This window comes from Hypomesus transpacificus, chromosome 6 (assembly GCF_021917145.1).
Source record: "Hypomesus transpacificus isolate Combined female chromosome 6, fHypTra1, whole genome shotgun sequence".
NCBI lineage: Eukaryota > Metazoa > Chordata > Actinopteri > Osmeriformes > Osmeridae > Hypomesus > Hypomesus transpacificus.
This window is the reverse complement of record NC_061065.1, coordinates 13185981-13211478: the sequence shown is the minus strand read 5'-3', so window position 1 is coordinate 13211478 and position 25498 is coordinate 13185981. Positions and strand designations below refer to the sequence as shown.

Below are 25498 nucleotides of genomic sequence, written 5' to 3'. Positions count from 1 at the left end.
CGGGGAGAGATGCTAACGGCACTATCCTGCTCTGTAAGCAACATTTCTGGGCCAAGTACAACTATGAACTTCAAATAGTAGCTCTGCCACTGTGTGTGCTTTGGCCAGGTCCGAGATAACATTGCTTGCTAGTAGTGTCAGGGTCCACAAAGAACATGTGCATTTAGCGTCTCATGCGGAGTCAATCTTAAGTTACCATTACCTTATTATCTTAGGAACTATGGTAGAAGAAGTATTTAGGTTAGGCAGAGGCCTCCTATATATTTTGAAGTTTATGAGATGGATTTGTACTATGAGAACATAGCATAGCCATGACATCTCGGCTTCAATCATTCTTGGAATCTGGGCAACATCGTGGCGGGTGCGCACAAAGCCACACAAACATTCCCATGCTACGGTCTCAAAACAGGACCGAAGGAGGACCTTGCCTCGGGGGCAGGTATCGGGTGTACTCAAAATGCCTACTAAAAGGCAACTACTTAACTGTAGCTTTTGCAAACCATGGCCGGTTAACCACGCCTGGTGACACTTAGCAGGGAGAGTACATGTCGAGCCACAGCTAGACAAACAATGGGTTGAGGGCAATCACCTGATGCCAATGCCTTCCTCTGCAGTTTGTCCTCCCATCTTGTGAAGGAGTCCGCGCCCAGTTTACTTAAGAGACTAATACACTTGAGGTGGATCCAGCAAAAGGGCCATTTCAGTTCGAGGTCTGCCCCTCCCTGTGGCAGTTTCTGAAAGCCTGACACTCTCTCCCTTGAGGAATGTAGGAAGCCGGGGAATGTCTTTTTCAGGGTCACACCCCAGATAGGTATCATGTTACAAACTGGTTGACAGTTCAACAGCTATTTAAACATTCCCTTGAATCAAGCCTTGTACTCTTCCAACAGCTATGAAAGGACACAAATGCTATACAAAGTATTTATATGATGCCTTGATTAATGAGGTGATCATAGGTAAATGTGTAATTTATCTATAGGCAATAGAAACAAAACAAAAACAATTCTAGGCTATGTATGCATCATTGAAAGGATTATGGTCCCAAAACCATCATTCCTAAAACTCTCAAACAAACCTGAGATTTAAGTAACTTACAAAATACTCCTGTAATGGCGATGAGATCATCCCCTTGATCAGAATTCTGTCACTCATTAGAACCGTGTATGCATCACACGCCCATTTTAGTGCATTCACACTCGCTTTCTCGCTGTGCAATAAAGAACACACAAATCCTTCTCCCTTCTCACTCAACCATTCTGACAGACACAAAATGGGATAATTAAACATTGACGAGCCAGTCAGATTGAGACGGACATGCCGGGAGCAGGGCCTCGAGTGTGCTTAGCTGAGAGGGGGGGGGGGGGGAGGTGGATGGTAGCAGGAGGTAAAAGCATCAGGGCTCCGCCCAGGGTTAATCTGTTATCCTGCACCAGCTGCCACCTCCACCACCCCCACCCCCTCTTCCCCCCACAGAACCAGCCATTTACCTCAGGACAAGCCTTGCGCCATGCTGGGCATGTCGCTCACTGGGCTTGGTGACCAGGCTTACTACCTTGAGGATGAGGGCGCCACAGGGTGTGTCTTACTGGAGCAAATCCAAGTCCAGGGTTCAGAACGCAGGTAGAGTGTCACGGAAGGTAAAGCTGTAGTGATCAGGATGGACACCCAGCAGAGCCGTCTCGGTCTGCATTTCCCTACGTCTACATGTCGTTTTCTGTGACCATACAAATATGCTACGCCGTTGCCATTGTTGCTGAGCCTCGTCTGGTTTGCGACGTTCGTCGGATTTTGAAATACATATCCGGCCATGAATTGTGGTCATGACCTTCAGGGCTTCATCCCTCTCAACACCGAGGCTAAGGGTGACGTAGGCCATGTAACCCACAATCTCTTACCTGACATGACTTTAAACCTATATTAACCCACTTCCTCCCTGCAGACATTAAGACGGAGAGAAACCCGTGACGTGCTGCAGGCTAGGATGACTTGGTGGGGAGTTCTCTTTGACGTGAACTTCCCATGAGTATACTGCAAGAGGATAAATTAGGCTTGGGGGAAGTTTACGACTATAAAGCCCACAAACATTAGACATTCTGATGGGTCAACAGTAACTGTTAACCACAACTTTGAAGTGCGCCTTATACAGCAGATCTTCACAAAGGCCACAGCTCTGGAACTGCCTACTATACAACTTTTTCACCTCGGACTCATTAGAAACCACAGATCCCACAGCTTCCCTCAGCATCAGAGCTGAATTCACACTTCCTTCTTTTGTGGTTGAGAGAGTAGCGTGTCAGAAAAACCTCTGATGAGACCAAGGTTAACTCACCGCGGAATGTTCCACCAGATCCACAGACAGAAGATTGCCTATAGGTGTCCCGTTATCCAAGACAGGGACTGTAGGGTGCCGGAGGAGGGCAATATGTGGTGGGTTGCAGATCACAGGAATCACCCATATGCCCCATTGGTGATGTGTTGCAGAGGGGTTTTGGTGTTCATAGAATGTTCCAAAGAGTGGTCCATTTTCACCCCAATAAGCAAGGGCGTTTCCTAAACCATCTAGCCCAAGTGAAATGCATTTAACTCTTTCCTGTGGGCTACAACAGGAAGTCCATGATGATAAAGCCTTCAAGAGGCAAATGAATGCTTTGTAAATGTACACCTGAGTGCTGTAAACAAGCAGCTCAGTTACAATGGCTCCTCAGCATGGGAGCACTAAGACAGAGCTTTCGTTACAAGCTATGCACGGGTGTCAAGCTAAAAATATATGATCTCCCTCATCCATAACTTTAGAAATATGCTATGGTTTAGGGTGCCAAAGATGCCAAATTCGGATAACAGAAAATTGTTTGCAGTGAATCGACCAGCTGATGGAGAAACCACCATCTTCTTGACAAAGCAAAAACAAGATTGGGTAGGCTACGTTTAGTACTTTGTTTACATTACTTACGTAAACTTTTGATGACAGGTTTTCTGCTAGGGTCAGATCAGAGCTTGTTTTGCATGCTTAAATCTATATGCTCTTAAATCTCTTTAATACTGTTTGGAGGGCAGAATCTTTTTAACAAAAAATGCTGTATCAGATATTTTTCTCTCCATGGTACTTTGCCATTAATTCCAGGATTTGATGAAAGACCACTGGTAAGAAGGTGCAAAGCCCTCTATTGATGTGAGTTTCTGTGAAACCTGTACCCACACCACACTGCTGTGACATTCCAACAGAGAGTGCCAAAACACTGTTCATTCAGCCATTCCCTGCTGCTGCTGCTGCTACAGGAATGAGCTCACAGGGCCAGTCGAACAGCTGAGAGGCCAGACCAAATGCTGGTAATGAATGTCTCCGGAAGCGCCGGGGTGTGACAGATCCAAATCTGTGTGGCACGCGGTGACCTTGAGCAAGGCCCCATCGTCCCACCCGTATCGCCTGGCAACAGGGGCCCTGCAGTCTGAACAGAACTACATCTCCCATCCAGGCTTGTGGGGATGTTAATGCTGAGCCATTTTCCACTGTGGAGGCCTCGTGCCTGTTAGGAAGGCTTTGAGGCAAACGCTTGGGAGCCAAACGGCTAATCTGTGTCATGCCTGCGGCCTAGCGCCTAGGAGCAGTGGGGGGGGGGGGGGGGGGGGGGGGGGGGGGGGGGGGGGGTGAACGCCCACACATGCCTGGTGTTGGGGGAGGATATTAGCAGGAATGAGTAGAATTCTCTTTGGTCATGCCATCGCTTCCAGTCAGGAGGCTTTCCCTTGACCATCAACTTAAAAAACGGACTTTAACTCCCAAAGAACGCGCCTTTCAATCTCTCCTGATGGCTCACTGTGTTGATCATGACAGAGCGTTAGGGCAAGAATGAAAGACAAGAGGAATCCCTTTGCAAACACTCCCTTTGTTCCGACAACATCACTCCCCTTGTTCAGCCGCATCAATGGGAGTTTGGCGCTTGAATATCGTCCATTCTGAGAGGCATTCCTACATCCTGACAAGCCCTGTCCTGTTTCTGTTATCCCTGCCCATGGAGAGAGGGCTGTAAGCAGGTGATGCAACGGTGCTGCTGGGAGGTATGTGCTTTGAGCTGGGTTGGCCCTGTGAGTGCGTCTATGCCTCATGCAAGTAAACACACCGAGCCATTTGGCCAAATGGGAGTTGTCGACAACACACAGGCAAAAGAGGACATTCCACGCATATTGCCTACTCCCATTCGGTGCATTTCTTTTAGTGAAGCAGCTTATACGCTGCACTCAGCCTTCCTCAGGAAGCGTGGCTCTTAAAAGCATGTTCATGCTAATGTGTCCAATTCCTTGGTTGATTGGTTGTTGTGTTATTTCAGTAACTCGTTATGCAGAGGCGAACTTCAGGCCTAATCCACGGTCCTTAAATGAGCATCGTAGCTTTAGTTTGTATCATTGGCATCGGAGAAGGCTTCCTGTCAACATTGTGTATTCATTTTAATAATGACCATTGATGGTTCAGCTCTGCCTCAAAGAGTGACTGGGCATAATACACACTACTTGGGAAAGGCCTTGTCTGAATGACAATGCTGTCATGGCTTTAAGCGGAAAACTTTCTTGCAGGTTATCTATGCCTTCCAAGTTCTCCTGTGTGGCGAAAGACGCATGTGACAAGTGACTTGTGAAGTGGTTTTCTGTTTAACACTGGTAAAGATAAGCTAGAGCCACTCCAAAAGATAGACACAGGTCGATGAAGACACTGTCCCGTTTCTCAGACGGGGGTGAAGCTCGAGGCTGCTTTTCTCTTGCTTTAAAAAAGTCAGTGTGCGCCACAGTGGTTAAACAAGCTAGACTGGGACATCTTTTAGTCAGAGGTTATTATTGGTTTGTTTCATGTGAACACCAGCAGAATGCCGGGGATGCAGTGAGTTAGTCGAAGCTCAGTGCTCCTGCGCAGGCGTGGCTAATCTTGTTTACAATGGCAAGGATGTTTTACACTTTTTGTACACTTGATTTGAACGTATGGAGTAGAATAAGACCAGACGCCCCCCCCCCCCCTCTCGACGCTGGCTAGTGCCCACACAGTGAAATCTGACATGCAGATCGTGCTATGGTACTGGCTTAATCTCCTAGTCCACATAGACCCTGACCTTGTCCCGGTTTACTCAGGCTATACGGTGGCACAAGCGTGCGGCGTGGCATTAATGGAACACATGCAAGGTAGTGGTGGGGGTTGGGGGGCCAAGCTGGCTCTGAGAGGACGAAATCAAATCTGAGCTGAATTCTACTCCAATACTTACCACTGCGCTAATACGAGACCATTCTACTAATCCACCGTGGAGCTGGCCACAACCACCATAATCTTGTCTGAACTGGGTGGCAGTGAGGCATAAACACCTGCATGCCAGCCTTCTTCCCCCACTGACTTTGGCAGCTAGTTCACTCAACTATGCTCCTTGGGCGCATGGTTGCACCAGAATCTGGGTCCTAGCTGGGTAATGGGACAGAAATACTTCAAGCATATCAATTTAATAATGCCATTGACATACAAAAGCCAGTAAAAGAAATGCATCCAAGAAACATAATTTCAGAACAATAACCCCTAAGAAGCCTACTCATGGGCTCAACGAATGAAAGGATATTACGGAGATCATCCAGCAACATTCTGCTATTTCTTATAGCGTTTCAGGTTTGTAGAGAATCAGGATGTGTATTGCGAATGAAGACGTGCAGTAGAGACTGTCATAACAGCTCTGCTGTGGACTGAACTGTACTGGTACAATGAGATGCGATTGATACGCTTGTTGGCAATAACTCAAGGACAATTCACATGGCTGTTCTTCAAGGAGCTGGACTTTAATTGACAGGCGCTCTTATCTATCGCCTGTAGTGGGTGGTAAGTGTATCACCTCTCATTACATCACAATGGATCACATCTTATCTTATCACGGTGGTGTTAAAGGGGTAGGGTGAGAACACTCCCACCTATTCCGGAAACATGACTCAGTAAAAGGGACGCCAACTCGCTTGGCCTCAGGGTTAGACGATAAACTAATTTTGGCCGGAGGGGATTATTGTTAGTCCATCTCGAATGACCTGTCTCAGAGTTGACCAGACCAGGATCACAGAGATGCGCATCTTGCATGGCATGCCTGCTTGTCTGCATCCATGATGGAGTCTTGCTCATCCATTGCCTCACTTTAGACCCTTGGATGAATTCCAAAAGGGGACATCCACATCAGTCATGTCTTCAGTAAATAGATTACACTCTAAAGGCCAGGATGGCCCATATTGCTGGGATTTAAAGACTGCTGGATGATGCCTTTGACAGTTGACTCGAAGAAGGGGCGTTGTACAAGACTGACACACAGTCAAAACCAACTTACGGCACCTGCTGACGACAGGACTGTTGAGGACAGCGTCGCTCTTTTCGGAAGCAGACACACTGGGGTGTAATCTCATTACTGACGTCAATGAAACGCCCCGGGAGGAGAATCCTCTCATTGTGTTGGGTGACTGTGGCTCGAGGCCAGTTTGAAAATGGGGTATAGCCCACCTCTCAGCAGGGAGGAGGTAGGAGTGAGAAGGCTATGGTCTGTATTTACAATTCGTAACTTGGAAGCTATAATAAACTTAGGAGGTCTGCTTGTCGGTCACCTGCCTTGAAGCATTCTTCAGGCATTACATTGGAGGTCTACTGGTCTTAGGAAGACGATAACATTTATATAACTGCTTCCACATCTATAATGTAAACGAACCCAGGCAGAAGGGTGGAATTTTGCAACCGATTCCAAACAAACCTTTTGAGTGTACTTTGTTTGTAGTCTGAGTGCACGGACTGAGTCACAACAGATAAGCGGTCCAATATTACAGTACATTCACCTCTGTGAGAGAACATTAACAAGGGCACAATTCAGGAAACACTGGATTTTGTGAGTCATTTTAATTGCAAAAAAACGGGTTGGAGTTACAGAAAATGTGGGCCCCATGATGTGTTTCATGCAACAAAAAACACCAGTTCACTTTTAAACATGGTATTAACTTAATGGGCTGAGACGGAATAATTATTGTCGTGTCCTTGTTCGCACGTTATGTGCCTACTGTCTCTCAAGATACAAGCAAACAAGATTGCAACCTCGCAAGCATATGGTAGGCTGCACTTCTGCCAGGAGAATTTGCACAATGCAGTTAGCTGAGAGAACACGGACCATGTCACAGTCTGGAGTGTTGATCAAATCTCACTTACCCCATTCCAGAAAATCTGTCACATGCTTCTCCCGTTTCAAAGGAGAATTGCTGCATTCGTTGTACAAGCATATCAATATATCCAGAAGCGTTTCGACGCTCAGTGAACTTGCATTCTTTTGGGTCCCGTCCAAGAGCAACTGCTCCAACTTCTTCAGGCGCACCTTCGCTGACATTTTCTATTAATTAGACGGATAGCTACCACTCCCTCCGCCAATGAATAGCTCCACCGAATCGGTAGCTATAGGAGAAGAACGCAACCTAGCCTTCTCAAAGCTCACCCCAAAAAGTATTTATTTGACCAATGCGGAGCTCTGCTCCCAACTTGCTAGCTAGCCGTGTAGCTAGGCTAGCCTAGCCAGCTAAAAAAATAAGCACGACATTTTTATAATCACGTATCACAGTTGCTAATTGTTTGTATGAATTGCCACGATGTTAAAATCTATCCGACTCGAGGCCTTGTTGGTCCCATTTGCTATAATCCCGATAAATCTGTACTTTCCACTCAGAAAATGGGATGTCGGGCTTTCCCCCCGTCGAATCTCACTCAGGTTGACCGGCGGTCGTCCATTCTCTCGTTCGGATTATCAACTCGATCGCATGCCAAATAAATAGTATTCAGCGCTCCTCAAAGAAGAGTTATGTCCTCAAATTTAGGGAGTGGCTGTCTTTTCTGATGTGATTCCCTTTTTCTTGCTAGGCTCCACAGTGGTAGCCGGTGTGGCTCGGTACGAAGTAGAATATGGCTGAATTTGTGTCCAGCCTTGTCTCTCCCTAGCTTGCAAAGAATCCAGACCGGAGACTATGGAGCGCCCGCCTACCCACACCGGAAACGGTATGGAAAGGTGACGTCATTTGATGATTGACAGACACTGGGAGCAACTGGCACTGACCTCACCAGCACACATACGGTGGTATCACTTTACCATTACCGTTCCTATGTATTTGACTTATTGCTGTCCATATGTTTTTATCTACACACTAAGCTTGGTCGTTAATGCACTTTACTGGTGTTGTTGCCAGCATAACAGGTCTGTACCACTACAGACCAGTATGTGTAAGCTATGCATGGAAAGCCATTGTTCACAACATTTTTTAAACTTTCACTAAATAACACATGCCCCATGAATGGACTACCCTCTAAAGTCTGTTTAATTATTTGCAATGTTGAGTTATCTCAAAGCCAATCATTCCAAAATGATGAATTAACACTAACACCTTTTAATCAATCCCTAGTGTTAGGGTTTGGCTTCAACGCATTGCCACCACTACAATCACAGTGCCTGCATCATTGTCTCATTAAGCTACACCACAGTATTATACTGACACATTTCTTTTCTCTCATGGTACAGTTTTTACTGTGAAAGTTGAAGTAAGTTTAGACGATTTTGCCCAACGATTTATTCCGCTAGAATATTTGATCCATATGGTAAAATGGCAGTTACATAACAAAAGCATGACAACGCATGGTGCAGTGTGTTGTACCTAGCATGCGCCCATAAACTCATGATTTAGTTGGGGGTATATTCTACTTGTTCATAGAAGAAAATATAGGACCGAAATGCCCACTTTGTCAGGCCATTGTGTCTAAAGGAAATGCCATGCACGCTCTGATAGGAGTGCACTCGTTTCGTCTGCGTTTGTGCTCCTCTCAGCGAGGGAAGGGGGGGCACAGACAGGATATCCTGGGCAGCTGTGGCCGAGGGGCTGACCTCATTGCAGTCTTCTAGCAGGCCTTGGCTGCTCTTAACCCAGAAGGATGAGTTACAGCCAACCAGCCCTGACCTCCACGGACACACACAAACACACACACACATACTCAAGCACACATCGCATACACACAATGTATACTCAACCATACAGATGTGTACATAGGACCACTGGACCTATTGTGTGCTATATGGACATCAAAGTATAACAAATAGAAGTAAAGGTTTCATGCTCATTTTAGATGAAAGGGATGTCGTAAATGTTTTTGAGTCCTACATTTGTAATGTGATCATGTGTGAAATGTGGACCAAATGGATCGAGATTGTTTGATTGTTCGAGTATATCTCTGAATGTATTCTCATTTTGCTTTGGGATTGGCACATAGTACCCACACCAACCTGTACAACACAACCCATCCTCAGGCTACACATTCTTGTTGGGAATGGCATTCAGTCACGGCTTGCAACATGAAAACAGAAGGACTGGGCAGCGTTCCATTAAAAAAAAAACACATCCTCCCTTCACCTTGCATCCTCATTCACTCCCTGCGATCCCAGATTGTTTGTTGCTATACTATTTTAGGTCTCACTGTTCTCACTTAGGCTGCCGAGTTATATTTCATGAATTACGTGGGGAGTCACCATGAGACAGAGACTCGTAGACCTAACAAGGTCACAAGGCAGCCATTAGAAATGGAACTTGGCCTGGACTGAGGGAGGTGAGGTTCCACTAGTGCTGCAGGAACTTCGTGCTTGCTCGCCAGACATTCCTGCAATGACAGGGAGGGGAGGGGAGACCCTGACTAAGACACCACAAGATCTGAGTCAACATGTCTGTGCCTGGGTGTGAATGTACTAAATATGTGTGTATTAGTGCACTGGTGCCTTTGGGTGTGGCTGGTGTGCATAGGGGGATGGATGTGCGCCCTCCCCATGCTTATGCATTTGTTTTCATGTCCATTTAAGGGCAGAAAGCATCGATGAAGATATGTTACCTAGCAGTGGCAACTACATTCAATCCAGGGATCTATTGCCTCAGCCAGAAGCTCATTGGTGGTATCGGACACTGTATTTAGCTGGTAATGGTATTTGAGACTCTCTGCTAGTGTGTGAAATGGCTATATCAGTGTGTTTGTGTGTTGTTTTGTGTTTCATTGGTTGTTGTTGTAGTATTTTGTACCTGCTATATCGAGGAAGAGAATGCCCGTGATTGGTGAAATCGTTGCTACCCCAACAATTTACCTCTCTCTCAACAGCTCGTTTCTTTTCAAGGATACCATGTTTCAGGGTGTGAACTGTGACAGCAGTATTCATACGTTTGTAAACGTCCCCCTCTGCTGTTTATCAATTGTATTGCAATTCTTTGTGTCTTGTCTTTTTGTTATCAAAAAGCTACCTGTAACAGATTTCAGAGTAGATGCAACCAGTTGTCAAGAATGTTCAAATGTGTCATTCAAATATGTTCATGAATAGAGATATGTACAGTTTGTGAGAAGTCGTGGACCCAGCAAAATAATGTTTTGTGGAGAAACCATTTGAAGATCAAACAGCATTTGATTGCCTGTTATCTTTACTTATGTATGAGTCAGTTCCAGCGAACACACTCACAGTTCACTTAATAGGAAAGGAATTTTTTGCCTATTCCTATTTCCACTCAGTTTTTGTTGATTGACAGCTAGGGGGCTGAGAGGAGGTGCGCTGCCCTGACTTGCTGGTTGCTACTTCACACCTCACCTTCAGAAGGCTTCCACCAATCAGCTTTGTGCTTGCCTGCCGGTGCTGTTGCTGGGTGATAAGAACTTGCAGAGAGTGTGTTTGTTGGAAAGAGAATAAATTCTGTATATAGGGCAAGGGAGAGAGAGCGAGAGGGAGAGTAAGAGCGAGCGGGAGAGAGAAAAGGTGGCAGGATGGATTCTCCACTGTTATTATTGGAAAAATATGCCTCAGAGACAATGTCCATGTACACTGTGTAAGAACTTGATCAGAAATGTGCTGATGAGGTCTGGTTTTCAATGGGGTGGTACCTACGTTTGTTCATTCCATCCTCCATTGCTGTCTGCATGTAACTTTTAATCACTAGAAAACCCTTAGGGCCTTAAAACCCAAATAAACATCACTATCACATTCTGTAACATAATATTTACATTCACGTGGAAGCTTATATTTGGTAAAGATGAGAGACCTCCAATATGATCATATTCGTATTTCACTTGTGTGTGTAATAAAATATTTTGTTTGTGCGCAATCATATCTATCTTCCAATATAGGCCTTGATTTTAGTATGAAAAGATACTAACGCACTTCACCTACCCAACTTATCCAAATCAAGGTGTAGCTTGTTAAGGCTTCCCATCTATATTTTCCTTAAGTTTTCAATGGGACCAAACATCAATTATGTGTGCCAATCACAGTAGAAACAAATCTAAGATCAAGATGCGACACAAACGAAAACTTAAACCACCTGCAATGCTGAATTGATGAAATACTCAATACTGGAGACAGGAAATAATATTTCATCCTCTTCTCCAGTTTATGAAACGTTCTTTTCCACCCTCTTTAGCCGAATTTGGGATTTCTGATTCCAACTGCATCCTCTGGGACATATCTGGTATTAATAAAGGATAACACGTGATCTGTCCTCTGTTCTAAAGGGATTTTCTACAATGTGTTAGTGAAGGTTACATAACTGTATTTTTAAAATGTGGTAAATATAGGATACTGTTTAGTGTACATCCATTTGTTTGCCATTCGTTTGTTTGCTGTTTGAGGAGTTTGTAGTTTTGTAACACTGGTGATAATGTCTGACATTAGCATTGGCACTCATTGACCTTTAACTGAGATGGAGATAAGAGGATCTTGTTTTGATGCACGATCATGTTAAAAGCCCTCCTGGTTGACCAGCTTGTGTCATTTTCCCTGGGTGCGTAATCTTCTTAAAAAACTCTGATGATTGACGATTTATGTAATCTGTTTCACAGACACACGCACACACACACACACACACACACACACACACACACACACACACATACACACACAAACACACACACAGACATGCACATATACATTCACTGACAAACTGGAAGAGGGAAATAGCTATTTCTCACTCTTCTGTCTTTTTCAAATACAAGCACTCAGCCACACTTACTATCCCTCACTCAATCTCTTCCCAACATCCTAGGAAACATCAGAGCAACTCTCCTTTTCCATCAACATGACAGGAATGTACCTCCTAGGACCGCGAATCACCAATAAACATCTGTTGTAACTTGGAATTAAGACCCAGACAAGTAAATTTTTATTTAACATCATCCAAATAATTTTGCTGTCATTGCCTAGAAAAAATTGTATCTGAGAAATATTTATATACTTATTTTAAAATACTTGCTATTTTCACCAATGGCATTTATTAATTATAGTTATGGAAATACTATGTGTGGCTACTGTTAGGAGTCCACAATTAAAATAGGATGTTTACGGTATAGTATCCTGTACTTTTTACCCACATTGAGATTTTTCTTCACTTCATTTCTGGAATCATTGCAGAGAGTGGAACATGATTATATAATTACATTATTGGTCAAATGGTTCCTAGATTTTTTTGCAGTAGCAATTATCATGTTTCACTTTGCAGTCTCGCTACATTTACCTACGGCAGATGATTGAGGGAGTTAAAATAAGCGATTTCAGATATGTATGCAGAGGACACAAAAGACTGAGTGACTGCTGCACTTTGGATTGAAACTGAAACGTCACCTCAGGAGAGTATGCATGAGAAAAGTAATGAAACTTTGAGCAAGTACATTGGGAAGTTCTACAGGCTAACTAGGTTCAGTCCTAGCCATGCTTTTCATTGTCTAACCTCTCATGACACAATTCATATTAAACAGTACAAGAACAGAGATATATCTAAAATAGCAGTCTGTGGCAGTCTAAAACAGCACAATTTGAGCAATTAGAGGTTTTATTTCCAACAATGATAAGACCACTTTCAGAGAGGACGTCAATGTCTTGGCGACATAGTGCCAGGACATCAGCAGACTTGGGAGATGATTGTGGACTTCAGGAAGCAACAGGGAGGAGGTCAATGCCTCTTTCACTTCAATGGAGCACAAGTGGACAGAGTCTCCTTCTTCAAGTTCCTCAGTGTGTTCATCAACGATGACTCCTACTGGTCCATTGAATCAGACGCGGCAGTAAAAACTGCCAAATTGCTCCAATATGTTTCCTGAGGAGATGTGTCTGTCAAAACTCTCACCAACTTGTACAGGTGCACAACTGAGAGGGTTCTCATTGGTTGCATTACTACCTGGTACGACACACGCTCTACTGCAAGCTCCACAAGGTGGTGAAGACAGCTATAGAACTGGGCTGTTCCAACATGAACCTTTAACCTTTCCCTTAAAGATAACCATATGGTTTTGTTGCCTAAACAGTTGGGTTGACCTTGCCCCTCATGCATTTGATAAAATATTACAGTTAAAGTCCAGATCAGGTTTTAATCCTGCTACTATAATTAAACATTTACAAGCCAATGGTGTGTATGGCTGTCTGGACACCTGGATACCTGTCTCCAGTGTGTCACTGAGATACTGGAAAAATATCCCTGCTGAGAAGTGAAGCCACATTCGTTGAACTGTACACACACCAGGACAGTGATAACCTGAAGCTGGAAACAACACATTTATCTAGTTTCCTCTGGTTACATCATGGACTGGCTTCAGCCAATGAGGGAGCGAGGTGAGGCCGTGTGCGACTGACTCACAACCTTTCACCCCATTCCCCTGTTTCCATTGGGAAGGCTGACAAGGTGAAAGATGAGCATCTGAGAGGTGTGTGCATGTGTGTGTGTGTACTTGGATGCTGTCCCTTGGTGTGTATGTGTAGTGAGGATATCGTAGTGCTAAAATAATCAGTGGCACAGTCTTTGACATGGTCAAAATCATCCATGACATTTGGAGGCCAAAACTCTTTCAGAACTTAATGATGTTGTCTTGGTCTACTGGTAGAACACAAGTTATTGTGTGTGTGTGTGTGTGTTTGTTTGTGCGCATGTGCGTTTATATATGTGTTACTTTCTTTGTGAGGACACCTGTTTTGCATACACTGACCATGATGATGTTCCGATAAAGATGAAAAGTCAAATCAAAATATAACAGGGCAGTAGAGGTCAGTGTTGTCTGCATTATATTGTGTTTGAAGTGAGCCAGTGACTGTGTGTTTGTACTGGCTTGCTAGCATGTGTTATACATGAAATGTACTGTGTATAATGATGATTATTTTCTTCTTGATGTATGAAGTCTTCATACTTACCCATCGTGTGGTCTATGATGTAGCAGACCCTTCAGACTCTAAAAACCTTTCAAATCAGTAAATCCATTGAGCACACAATTGGTATGTGTATAATAACTTCAATCAATCGAACTGTTCCTTGGGGAAAATAGCATAGTTCAAGTACACGTCTTTTATTGTCAGATGCACAGAACAACACAGGGTCAGACTGGGCACTGAAATTCTTGGGTCAAGACTATGCAAAGCAACTTGGCATAACATGACATGTAAGTACTCAGAACATAGGTTACACCTATGATAAGCTAACATATAATATAATAAACCTCCTAAATGTACAAAATAATAAACAATACAGTATGCTAAACCTATAATACACATAATATCCAATACTAACCTGATAACCTACACTAACCTAGAGACAAGTAGGGTACAATTAGTGCAATATTGCTGATTGTGCCACCAGAAGCTGAAAGTGCAACCAGTAGCTGAAGTGACTAGCTGAGTGTGTAAAGGGACTATTGTGAGTGTCGACAGTGTATCAATGTCCATATCAATGTTCATTCAGAAGCCTGATGGCCCTTGGAAAGAAACTGTTGTCCAGTCTGCATGACCGAATGCTTTGGTATCGCCTGCCAGAAGGCAACGGGGTAAAAAGACTGAAGGATGGGTGGTAACAGTCTCTTAGAATCCTGCCAGCTTTCCTGAGGCAGCGTGTGTGGTAGGTGTCCTGTAGGGCAGGGAGCTTCCTCGGAGCATCATATATTCCCTTGGATAAAGCGTGTGTGTGTGTATGTGTGCGTTACAGACTTTGAACTGTAACCAGCAACCCCCCACGCGCATGCCACTGTAACACAATACATAATCACTGATTAAGAATTGATGACGATACTAATCAATAATGCATCCACCTGGATAAATCGCTGACTTTCCTACTCCTACAAACCACACGGAGGATCCAGATGGGTCATGAAGCGAGAAGTTTCCACTCTGAAGACGAACCTTGCGTATCAGGTATAAATAGCAAGAGTGGGTGAACTTTACAATGAGTTCAATTTGTAATTAAGGCCTTCTGACCCTATATTTAGTATGTGTCGGCAGTTCCCTTGGTTGTTTTTTATTTGACTAACCTGTGGTGTTGGCTAAATATGCTGTATGGGTGTTGATCACCAACCTATTGATGTGTTGATGATAGATTTTCAAAAGGAGGTTTGGTCAGGAGCAAAATGAATTGTTTTGGTGTGGACAAAAAAGCATGGTATTGCTCCAAACAAACATTGATTTCCATTATGTATTGCTGTAAACACTCGCACTGAAAATTGTCTTTTGTCTTTGCTCTATGTACAATATATTAGGCCTTAACCTCATGGTTATTTTGGATCTCAGTTTTGAATTACAGGTTATTTGATTAACTTGAGCTTGATTTACAATCTGGTGGCGTCAAGATATGTTCTCTTACATCAACGCGGGATAGTACCACATGAGTGAGCAGTTTGTTAGCCGTCTGACAGGCTATATTTTTCTGAACGCCTTCTGCATTTAGCCCTTGATGTTTGCTCTGGAAAATAATGCACCAATCCTGCCATTTGAATAATTGAGTAACGAAAATGATGGGAGTTCTTGACATTAAATCAATGTCACGCTTGTCCAATGGTGCGATCACGATTTATTGATTACTGCTAATTATAGGCTTTACATGTGGAACACGGTTGATTTCCTTAAGTGGTATGGATGAGAGTGAGACAGATTGTTTCACGATCATAAAGTAATCTCTTTTAAAATTGACAGCTTCTCAAAGACTCTTAAATTTGTTTTTATCTAAATGTTCCATTTCATCAAGAAAACAAATATTGCACCTGGCTCTGGATTATATCAAGTTACCAATGATTTAAGAAAAAAAGAATGTGCAAATGTCTACACCCAATCTTCTATTTGCCATCCATCCATCCATCCCTCCTCCTCTCCTCCCTCCCTTCGTAGGCTACCTCACTCACTCATGACACACGTTCGCACTCACACACAGCTTTAAAGCAGACGCTCCAGTGACCTGAAGATATTGTCTCCGCTGGACAGTGGAATTGGAAGTTCGCCGTGCGCATTTTGAGCGAGCGAAAAATAGTGTTATATCTCATAACTCAAGACGACAACAGCTCAACTCCCATATCGGAGTACTTCTTTCAAAACTACAAAATAGTCCACGTCCACAAAGGTATGTGTCCTTGTTTGAGCTTACTCTAGAGGACTCTTCATCCATTGCCGGGAACCGCGAATCACAACTTTACTGTGCCAGATGACTATGTATGGATGATGCAAACATAATGGAAGTAATTTGAAATTATAGCAGTATCTGTAAGTCTGATAGTATAACCATAACATTTGATATATTTTTCAAGGCAGATGTAATTATGGTAACTTGGTTTGTTGGTATAGAAGGATTTCAGACAGAAAACTGGACATTTGCTTGTAGACCTATTTGTGATTTTTTGGGGGGAAATAATTCACATTTTCAACAGGAACACAGTCCAGTGCATACATAACTCATGTGGACCACGGTTCACTTAGTCTACGACCTGGCTGGCTTTGGGGCATTTTTACACAACATATCTGGCATCAGAACAGACTCCCTGTGATCCTCTTTTGGCAATGGATTGCAAAATTACGTAATATAATATGCCTTACAATCTGCTGCTGGTAAAGACAAATATGAACATGAGTCTTTACAGGCTGGTGCCTGTAAGCTTAACTTAGACATTAGTTTCACATCTGACTGTAATATGAAAAGACTTGTTCATTTGCATGGATTTGAATTGCACCTGGCAATGACCGGGGTCAGCCTGCACGCATCCCTGAGGGGTTACATCGCATAGACAAAAATGGTCTAACATTATTCAGTCTAACATTATTCTCAGATGATCCTATCCTAGTTGGATTAATTTTTATTCAAGTGAATTCTTTATGAAATTGTGATGGTATTGCAAAGTTGTGGGACTGATAAAGAGTCATTTGAGTATATTTTGTAATGCTTCTTAACCTTTTATCACTTTAAACTTAGCTTACTTTGGGGTGATGATACATTTTGGATGCCGCTATCAAGCGGTAGCAATGATTCAATATAAATGATACCATTTCTTCCTCACCATGTAAATGTGGCAGTGAACTGTGATAAGTCTATAATTTCCATAGATTTGAATATGGTTTTCCATGATGCCATGAGCAAGCAGAACTCTCTTTGGCTCTGCTCAATTATTCAAGAGAAATATTTGCTCTATGCTTCTCCCTCATTTCTTCCTTATGCGCCACTATGTGCACACTTATAGGAAGTTGGAAGTGAACTGCATCAATGGCTGGCTTTTTTTTGGTCATTAGCCTGCAGGTCTCCACGGTCAAGAATGAGAAATCAATCAAGAATAGTCAGGGTGACCCTAAAGGGAACGTGTGGCACATAGACAGAAATACTTGCAGATTGTGCACAAGCACTCAGTAATGCATATGAGATAAAGATATAATGGGTGTGTAACGGACGTGGTCTTCCAAGCTCAAACTGGCGTACTGGCCAATGTTCACACCCACCGGGAGTCGAACCTGCAACCTCTCGACTTCCAAGCGCAACCACTACCAACTACGCCAAAGAAAAGCTAGCTATTCCTTGAAGCGGGTGGCCCATTAAATACCTAAGGAGTGACTTTCACCAGTTCAAACTGGTTACAAAGACATGCAGGCAGAAAGGCAGGCAGACAGGAATACAGGCATCAAGGCAGACAGCCAGGCGGGCAGATACAAACCACACCAGCCACACCAGCCGGAGCGACGAATAATCCCGTTATCCAAAAAAGATCAAGACAAAATAGTTAATAAGATGCTAAATATTATGATGAGTTTGTTCACCCAGCCGTTACGCCCACAGAAAGTATCTGGCTTTAGTTTTATAACAAAATGCCAACTGCCAACACGTGTTTTCAGCCCTTTGATCCTCCACTCAAGGCCCTCTTTGTTTGTCCCACTCAATCATTACTAATGAAAAGGTTGCACACTAACAAGGGCTCTGGTGCCTGCAGAGTGTGCGGCACTGATACAGATGGAGTAGTTGGATTCTGCAATCCCAAGAAGAAGTATATGTTGGACGCAAGCATCTCATCTAAGTTAATGAATCCACATTATTGGCTGAAAACCCAAAATGTGCTTTTTTTCTTTATGTGGAAGTGAAACAATGCCTTTGAAGGTTAAGGGGAACCTTCTAGGTGGTAGAGATATTGGGTAAATGTCATAACAATTGATTGATTAACTCGGGTCTGAAAGAGTTGGGTCTTCCTATCCAGGAAAACTGTAACATATTGTCCTGCTTGTTTTTGCTGTGTCACAAATGAAGCACACCTGACTCTACTTACTAGCTGCTTAGCAGTCATTTAAGGTCCTAGTTCAGGGGTGTCGAGCTCCGGTCCTCGAGGGCCGCTGTCCTGCATGTTTTAGATGTTTCCCTGATCCAGCTCACCTGATTCGAATGAATGGTCGTTATAACAACCCTTTTAATTGAATCAGGTGTGTTGGAGCAGGGAAACATCTAAAACATGCAGGACAGCGGCCCTCGAGGACCGGAGTTCGACACCCCTGTCCTAGTTGCTAAAACCTAAAACCAGGTGTGCTCGATTTTGGTTAAATTGCTTCAATTTACCGGTCGTCTCACGATACTGAATTACAACAAAACATGGCTCGAGTGTTCAGGGTATGAGGATAAAAGTGGAGCACAATGAGAGGCGTAAGGGTGGATGAGTTGGCTTTTGACTTGAGGACCTAGGCTATAGTTTAGTCAGCTAATGCAGTCTGAGAATCTGTCCTTTTCCCAATATCTCAGCATGTTAGAGTGCAACGACTATGGGAAGCTTTGGGAGGTTGGTTGGAAGGGAGGGGGGGAATACATGCACTGAAAAACACATCAACTGTCCAAAACACTGTCCATTTAAGACTTGAAAAAATGATCCAGAGGAAGTACATTTGAGTACTATATCTATGACAGAATGGTGTAACTACAATGGGTGAGATAAAGGTATGATAGTCAACTAGACATTTAGGGGAAGCAAGGAGGATATACAAATAGAAAATGTTCGCAGATGTTCCGTTGTGGACCTACAAACCAACGCTTTCATGGATTCTTTGTGCTGTGAACTGTAGCCTTGGTATGCGCCTTGGTATGCGCTTAGACATTTTCAGGTCGGACAAGTTTACTTCACTTTCTCTGTTATACTGGCTCCCATGGGCTATTTAGAGTTTTCAGGGCTAGGGCACTTGTAAGAAATAAACTCGTATGCATGTATGCATGTGCGCATACACGCACAAACACGAGTGCATATACACTTGCAGTTAGGTTATTGACCGCCTGCCATGTCTCCGTGGCAACTGCTGGGGGAAACGTGCATGCTTTGTAGTAGAGAGGTCGCTTAGCAGAGGGGAGCCAATCAGTAGATTAGTCACTCCATACCACCATACACTACACTACACACACACACACAGACACACACACACGCACACGCACACGCACACGCACACACGCACAGAGACTCATCAGTATCTAGTTGCCCAACTGATGTCCAGCTGAATCATTTCTCATTTTCATATTATCCCTGCTGGAACCAAGGGAAAAACATGAGGCTTGAGTTCCAACACTCCACACAAACCACGCCATCATTTATTGAGTTACACTATTGCATCAGCTAGCATTGAGCAAGTGGACAAGAACGAACAAGATTTTTTCGTGTGGGATGTATTGATTTTGTGGATTTTGTCATTTTCCTCAGCTTTTAGTTCACAACATGTGAAACTATAGTGTTGAGTAAGGTAGCATGTAATCAGTTGTAATCAGTTGTGTTAGTTGGCCCAGAAAGCTAATACTTGAGTAACCCCCAGGGGTGGCAGTGGTCCAATTGTCTCCCCTGACCCGCTTCAAATTAACCCTAATTTAGAGGTAATAAAAAACACTATGAGTAAACACCAAAGTTGACTTTAGAAAAGATGAAAGTTGCCCATGGTCAAGATTTAGGGTTACTTAAGATTGCATAAAAAATGTACAGGGAAGTTATGGTTGAGTACAGTTTCTGTGAACGTGTGTCACTGTCAAACCTGAATAATGATGATTCTTTCAGGCACCACTGAATGAACCTGTTTGACATCTATCTGTAATACTTTCCAACTTCCTGCTTGCTGTTGTCTTTCAAGAGGACACAGGTGATAGCTGATAGTTTCCTGTCATGAAAATAGTATGCATGAACACATAACCTTCCAACGATAGGTTGAACAAGAATGAAGCTTATAAACTTCATCCATGAAGAAAAAAACGATCATGACAACCTGAACTTTTGGCTTCCCCAGTACTGATCTATTACCTCCTTGTTCCTGGTCTCAGAAACAATGTTCTAACTCACCCTATGATCCTCTCTATAAAAAGAATGCTCATTTGGATGAACATCTTTCTTCCCCCAAGTAGAGCAGCAATGTTCCTGCTTGCCCTCCGAAGCACTTGAATAAGATTGAAGAAAGTATCAATAATTTAAAATATGGGCTACCAAGGTTGCAAAATTCCAAAAAGGGGCTTCATTGCGGCCTTATTCTTGAAGCTAGGAGTTTCCAATCCAGTTGAGAACCTTCTTTAATGTTTTGGTGAAATGATTGCTGAATAACTCTGGTGAAGATAACTTAAAGTGTGCCTTTTGCTTTTGTCAGTAAAGTTTTGTCAATTCTGTGAGTGAAGTAAAAGTTATAGGTATATAATTTCCTCTGTGTAAGGGCTAACAATAATCTAATATTAGGAGTATTATGTTTGGAATTTGAGGTGTGGCTTGAGGTGTGGCTAAACTGAGGAATGACTTCCTTCTTCCTGCATAGGCTGTTGATTGAGGCTTCCTGACAGGATGACAGAAGTGATGAACACTTGTGATTCGACGGTCGGAGACTTCGGAGTGGGCGGAGCCTCTGGAGAGGAGGGCATATCCTTTCAGGTAGGATATGAGTCAAACAAACAACAGCACTCATCTACAAATGTCACTGTCTCCATCTCTCTTTCCCTCTCTCTCTCTCTCTCTCTCTCTCTCTCTCTCTCTCTCTCTCTCTCTCTCTCTCTCTCTCTCTCTCTCTCTCTCTCACCCACTCTCACCCACACAAAAACATGCAAAGACAACACTTGCACAAACTGTGACAAAAACAAGCACACACTCGCATTTTTATCGCCTCCAGTCTCTCGACTCTCCTGTCTCCTCTGTCTCCTCCCTGTGTCTCCTACTTGTGTCCTCCCTGTGTCTCCTACCCGTGACAGGTGCGAACATCCCTCTATTCCTCTGAGCAGTCAGAATCTATTTCTGACTGAACTTCTGTATGAATGCCATCCATTCCTCTTCCCCCTTTCGTTCACTACCCACCCTTTCCAGACGAATTTCTCCCCTTTTTAAAAGACCCCATGAATTAAAGGGGTCCTTGAAAAGACAACTCGCTGCTCTCTTGTGTCTCCACAGTAAAGGTCACAATCCACCCAGGAAATTAGTGTCATTAGTTTGTGAGGAGCAAGAACATGGGGAGGTCTTAATTGGCTCGTTGAATAGGGACCCACTGTACAAGAAGCCGGAGAACTCCCATAGGTCTGCAGGGAGAGAGCAGCCAATCCAGTTTTTTTCTCGGCTAACCAGGTGAGTCAGGTGGCTGAGCGGTTAGGGAATCGGGCTAGTAATCAGAAGAGTGCCAGATCGATTCCTGGCCGTGACAAATGACGTTGTGTCCTTGGGCAAGGCACTTCACCCCACTTGCCTCGGGGGAATGTCCCTGTACTTACTGTGAGTCGCTCTGGATAAGGGCGTGTGCTAAATGACTAAATGTAAATGTAACCACATTGGCTTATTTGCTGATGCAGGTTTCTGCTTGTCTGCTACCACTGACACCCTTCTTCCTCCACTGGAGTGATGGTGTTATGAAAGTTATTGCGCCGCACACAAATTGTGACTCACATCCTCTTGTCCGTTAAAGCCCTTCAGAGCTCTGTGAGGACTTGGCTTTCATGGGGAGATATCACGCTCACAACGTGCGCTGAATTCAAAACTCCTTGTTATCTTATATTCATTTCCTAGCATTAAACTTAATTTTACAGCGAGAGTGAATAGACAACTGCGATGAAGGTTGAAAACCTATATTTATGGTTTCAATTGGCTGTTTACCATTCTAGTCACCACCTTTCCCTCAGTCAACAAGCTACCTTTCTAGATGTTATCTCCAGTTGTAACTGTCAGGAGAGCTGTGATGAATGTTTATGCTGTCAGCTTTTGTAACAGGTTGGGATGGGATCTTTCAGCAACTTCTGCTTTCCTCTCTTGGAACTTTGACGACTGTGAGATAAATTAAGGTGGTCTGTGTTCCTTGAGGTATTAGTTTGGCCTACCAACATGCGTGGTATGTCCTCTCAGAGATGATGCCATACCCATGAACATTCAGACCAACATGTTCAGACCAAATTAAGCGAGCAGTTCAAGGAATGGAATGGAAGGTTCAGGCTTGTTTAAGGAAGATGAAGCAGAGAGGAATGAGCGAGGATCTGCATGACCCCCCCCCCCCCTTGAAAAGAGTCCAACCGTTGGTGACCCAGTGCAATTTTGTTCCTCTTAGATCTTTCCGGACTCCCACGAGCGGTTCCCCAAACTGTCCAAGCGGCTGCCCTCCATAGTGGTCGAGCCCACAGAGAGCGGAGAGGTAGAGAGCGGGGAACTCCGCTGGCCCCCAGATAATTTCAGTTCCACGGAGGTCGACCCTGAACAGGCCCAAACCCAGGAAGCAGGTGAGAACTACTAGAATCCCATTTTGTACAGAGCAACACGACAGTGTTAACTGGTATAGTGCTTGAATTTTGATGAGATGTAAGGAAAGAATGACTGACAACTTAGACCTATGACATCGTTGGACGGGATCACTATAAGAATCCTGCCCCCACAACCATGGAAGGAGTCCCACACATGGGTGTTCCCCTCATGTAGCTCCAGGCCTGTCTGTGTGTGTGTGTTTGTTTGTTTGTGTATGTGTATAAAGAGACCCTTGTGTGTGTGCGTGTGTTCATTGCAGAGGAGAAACATCCAGTTGAGGACGAGCACCTGGACAGAACGATGGACGGAGTTTCAAAGTGACTTCTGCGGTGCTGGCCCCAAACCAGCCACTCACTGTGAATGTCTCCATGACGGACTGCAGCCTGAGGAAGAGATTTCATGGCAAAGTGTCCGCCAGTCCAACCAACTCATCGGTAGACCTCCACACCACACCGGGCAGAGCCCTTTACAACTGTCTTAATTAGTTAATGTGTTAGTTAACATGCCAAACTCTAAAGTGGGTCTTTTGCTCCTGTAAATGATCTTGTTGCTTGTTTTCCTATCGATGGGGTTTCACGACAACGTTTTTACACACACCCCTTTCAGAGTTTGTTCTGTCGTCTTTAGTTGTGATCGAAAATGCGTTTTTTCTGTAAATATAATTTGAAGCTGTCTGCCCTAGACCAAAGTCTATGATACCGTATTGAGATTAACACTGGATGAGAAGAGCATAGACATACTGAGTTTGGGAAAAACAGATATACACCTTGATGAACATGTCTTTTACATAACTACAACTGCTCGACTACTGTACACTTTACTAATAAATAGATTCGTAGCTTTTGAACCACTATTGGTAAACACATTGTATCATTAGATTCTCATTAGATGATGTTTTACCTTCCCCAAAGCCAGTCCATAGAGCTTCAAAATGATGGATCACTTGAAATGTCAAGACCAATGTTCACCTGAAAAGGTCATATCATATTTAATATGTGTTGCACTGTTGCTCCTTAGGCTTTTGTTCATGCTCATTAGTGAACCGTTAACATATCCAGATATTCTAGCTGATTCAAATAATCACTGATAGGCAGAATTTTTGATGGGATGTTTTTACTGCACAAACATATATGCTGAAGCACTTTAGATATTTCCTTAAAGATATTTGTCTCAGTGGTCAAAGTGTGGATCAAATAATTTGCAAATAAGGTCAAAAACTTGGATGACCTGAGATACATTTAAATACCAGAGTCTCATGATGTGTTTCAGTTTTTCACCAAAGTCTGTATTGTATTGAGCCATACATAATGAAAGTCAACATTCATTGAAAACACATCACAATCTTCAAAATCTGCCTTTCTCTCTGAAACTACATGGGCACTTCTTCAATCGTATTTAAGGCTAGTCATTATCCCACTCATGTACTCCCATCACAGGGACGTGTGTGGGATAATAATGTTTTGCAGCATTGGTACTCTAGCTCAGGCAGGATTTCGCCGTTGTTATGGTGAAGGTGGGTTAGAAACAGGCAAGTGGTGTCTCACAAGGTCTGCAGGACGCGCAATAACCTTTTTGTTTGTTGAAAGGATACGAAAACAGTGTGTGATTCGGACCAACACCGATTGACCCCAATATTACAAGGCACAAACTGGTTTTGGAAATCGGTTGATTTGTGCTGTCATCACGTGTTGACTATCTCATGTAGACACGAGGAGTGATTTTAGCTTGTGTTGACTCGATTACTGTAAAAACTGTAGTACAGCGATATGTCACTCTATTTTAGTGTGAACTGCACCTAGGATTCATCTCTGTTCAAAGGTATGTGCCTTCTGCTCTTCTGCACAAAGTAGCTCCAATACATCTATGGACATCTTCTACGAGTAATAAAACTTTCCATAACCAACAATGTAATAACTTTGTTGTAAAACGTATGTACTATAAGTGTGCAAATCATGTATGTGATTTCGTAAGACAACAGTCATGGTAATATACTGTTTGTGATTTCTTAAATGACGCACAACATTGGTGTCATGTAGAAGCCGTTTTGTGTGAATACAGCGTTATACAGTGGATATTCAATTTTTTGTAGATTAAACAAATGTCTTACAGCTTCATACTTTGTCAAGATATGGTAAAAACGTGGTCTGTAGGAATTTCTTGGTACTGTGGTAAGGCTTTGGGCATTGTCACTTTGGGTAATTATGTTTATGTGCATGTTTTGCTGTAAGATACCTGGCTGTTTATAATAAACTTTCTAGACGGAAGGTCCCTTTTCTGCCTTTTAGTTCAATAATTGTTCCAATAATTGGTGATGACCTCAGCCAGTCCTGAGAGAGCTCTGATAGAGTTTCAAGAGCTGTTGTGCTGTTGTGTGGACCGTCCCACTGACACAGAGGAGCGTGAGCAGGCCATATTGGTCCTGCCACACAACAGCTGCCAGTCTACTCATATCATATCATCCCCACCATATGCCCCGCCAGCTCT

The 25498-nt window shown here is 43.4% G+C and overlaps 2 protein-coding genes across 3 annotated transcripts in view; one reads left to right on the top strand and one right to left on the bottom strand.

The window, feature by feature from the left end:
• Positions 1 to 8002, bottom strand: part of cdc42bpb (CDC42 binding protein kinase beta (DMPK-like)) — a 52031-nt gene extending 44029 nt beyond the window's left edge. For both annotated transcript variants that reach the window (XM_047021894.1, XM_047021895.1), the window contains exon 1: positions 7193 to 8002. In XM_047021894.1, the coding sequence (XP_046877850.1) occupies positions 7193 to 7367 (175 nt within the window). In that variant the 5' untranslated portion in view covers positions 7368 to 8002. The remainder of the gene's footprint in view (positions 1 to 7192) is intronic.
• An 8171-nt stretch (positions 8003 to 16173) lies between these two features.
• si:dkeyp-72h1.1 (uncharacterized protein LOC799956 homolog) lies at positions 16174 to 25278 on the top strand. The gene is made up of 4 exons (XM_047022201.1): positions 16174 to 16398; positions 21063 to 21175; positions 22824 to 22992; positions 23274 to 25278. The coding sequence occupies exons 2-4, from the start codon at positions 21089 to 21091 to the stop codon at positions 23333 to 23335; spliced, it is 318 nt and encodes a 105-aa protein (XP_046878157.1). The 5' UTR covers positions 16174 to 16398; positions 21063 to 21088; the 3' UTR covers positions 23336 to 25278.
• The last annotated feature ends 220 nt before the right edge of the window (positions 25279 to 25498 follow it).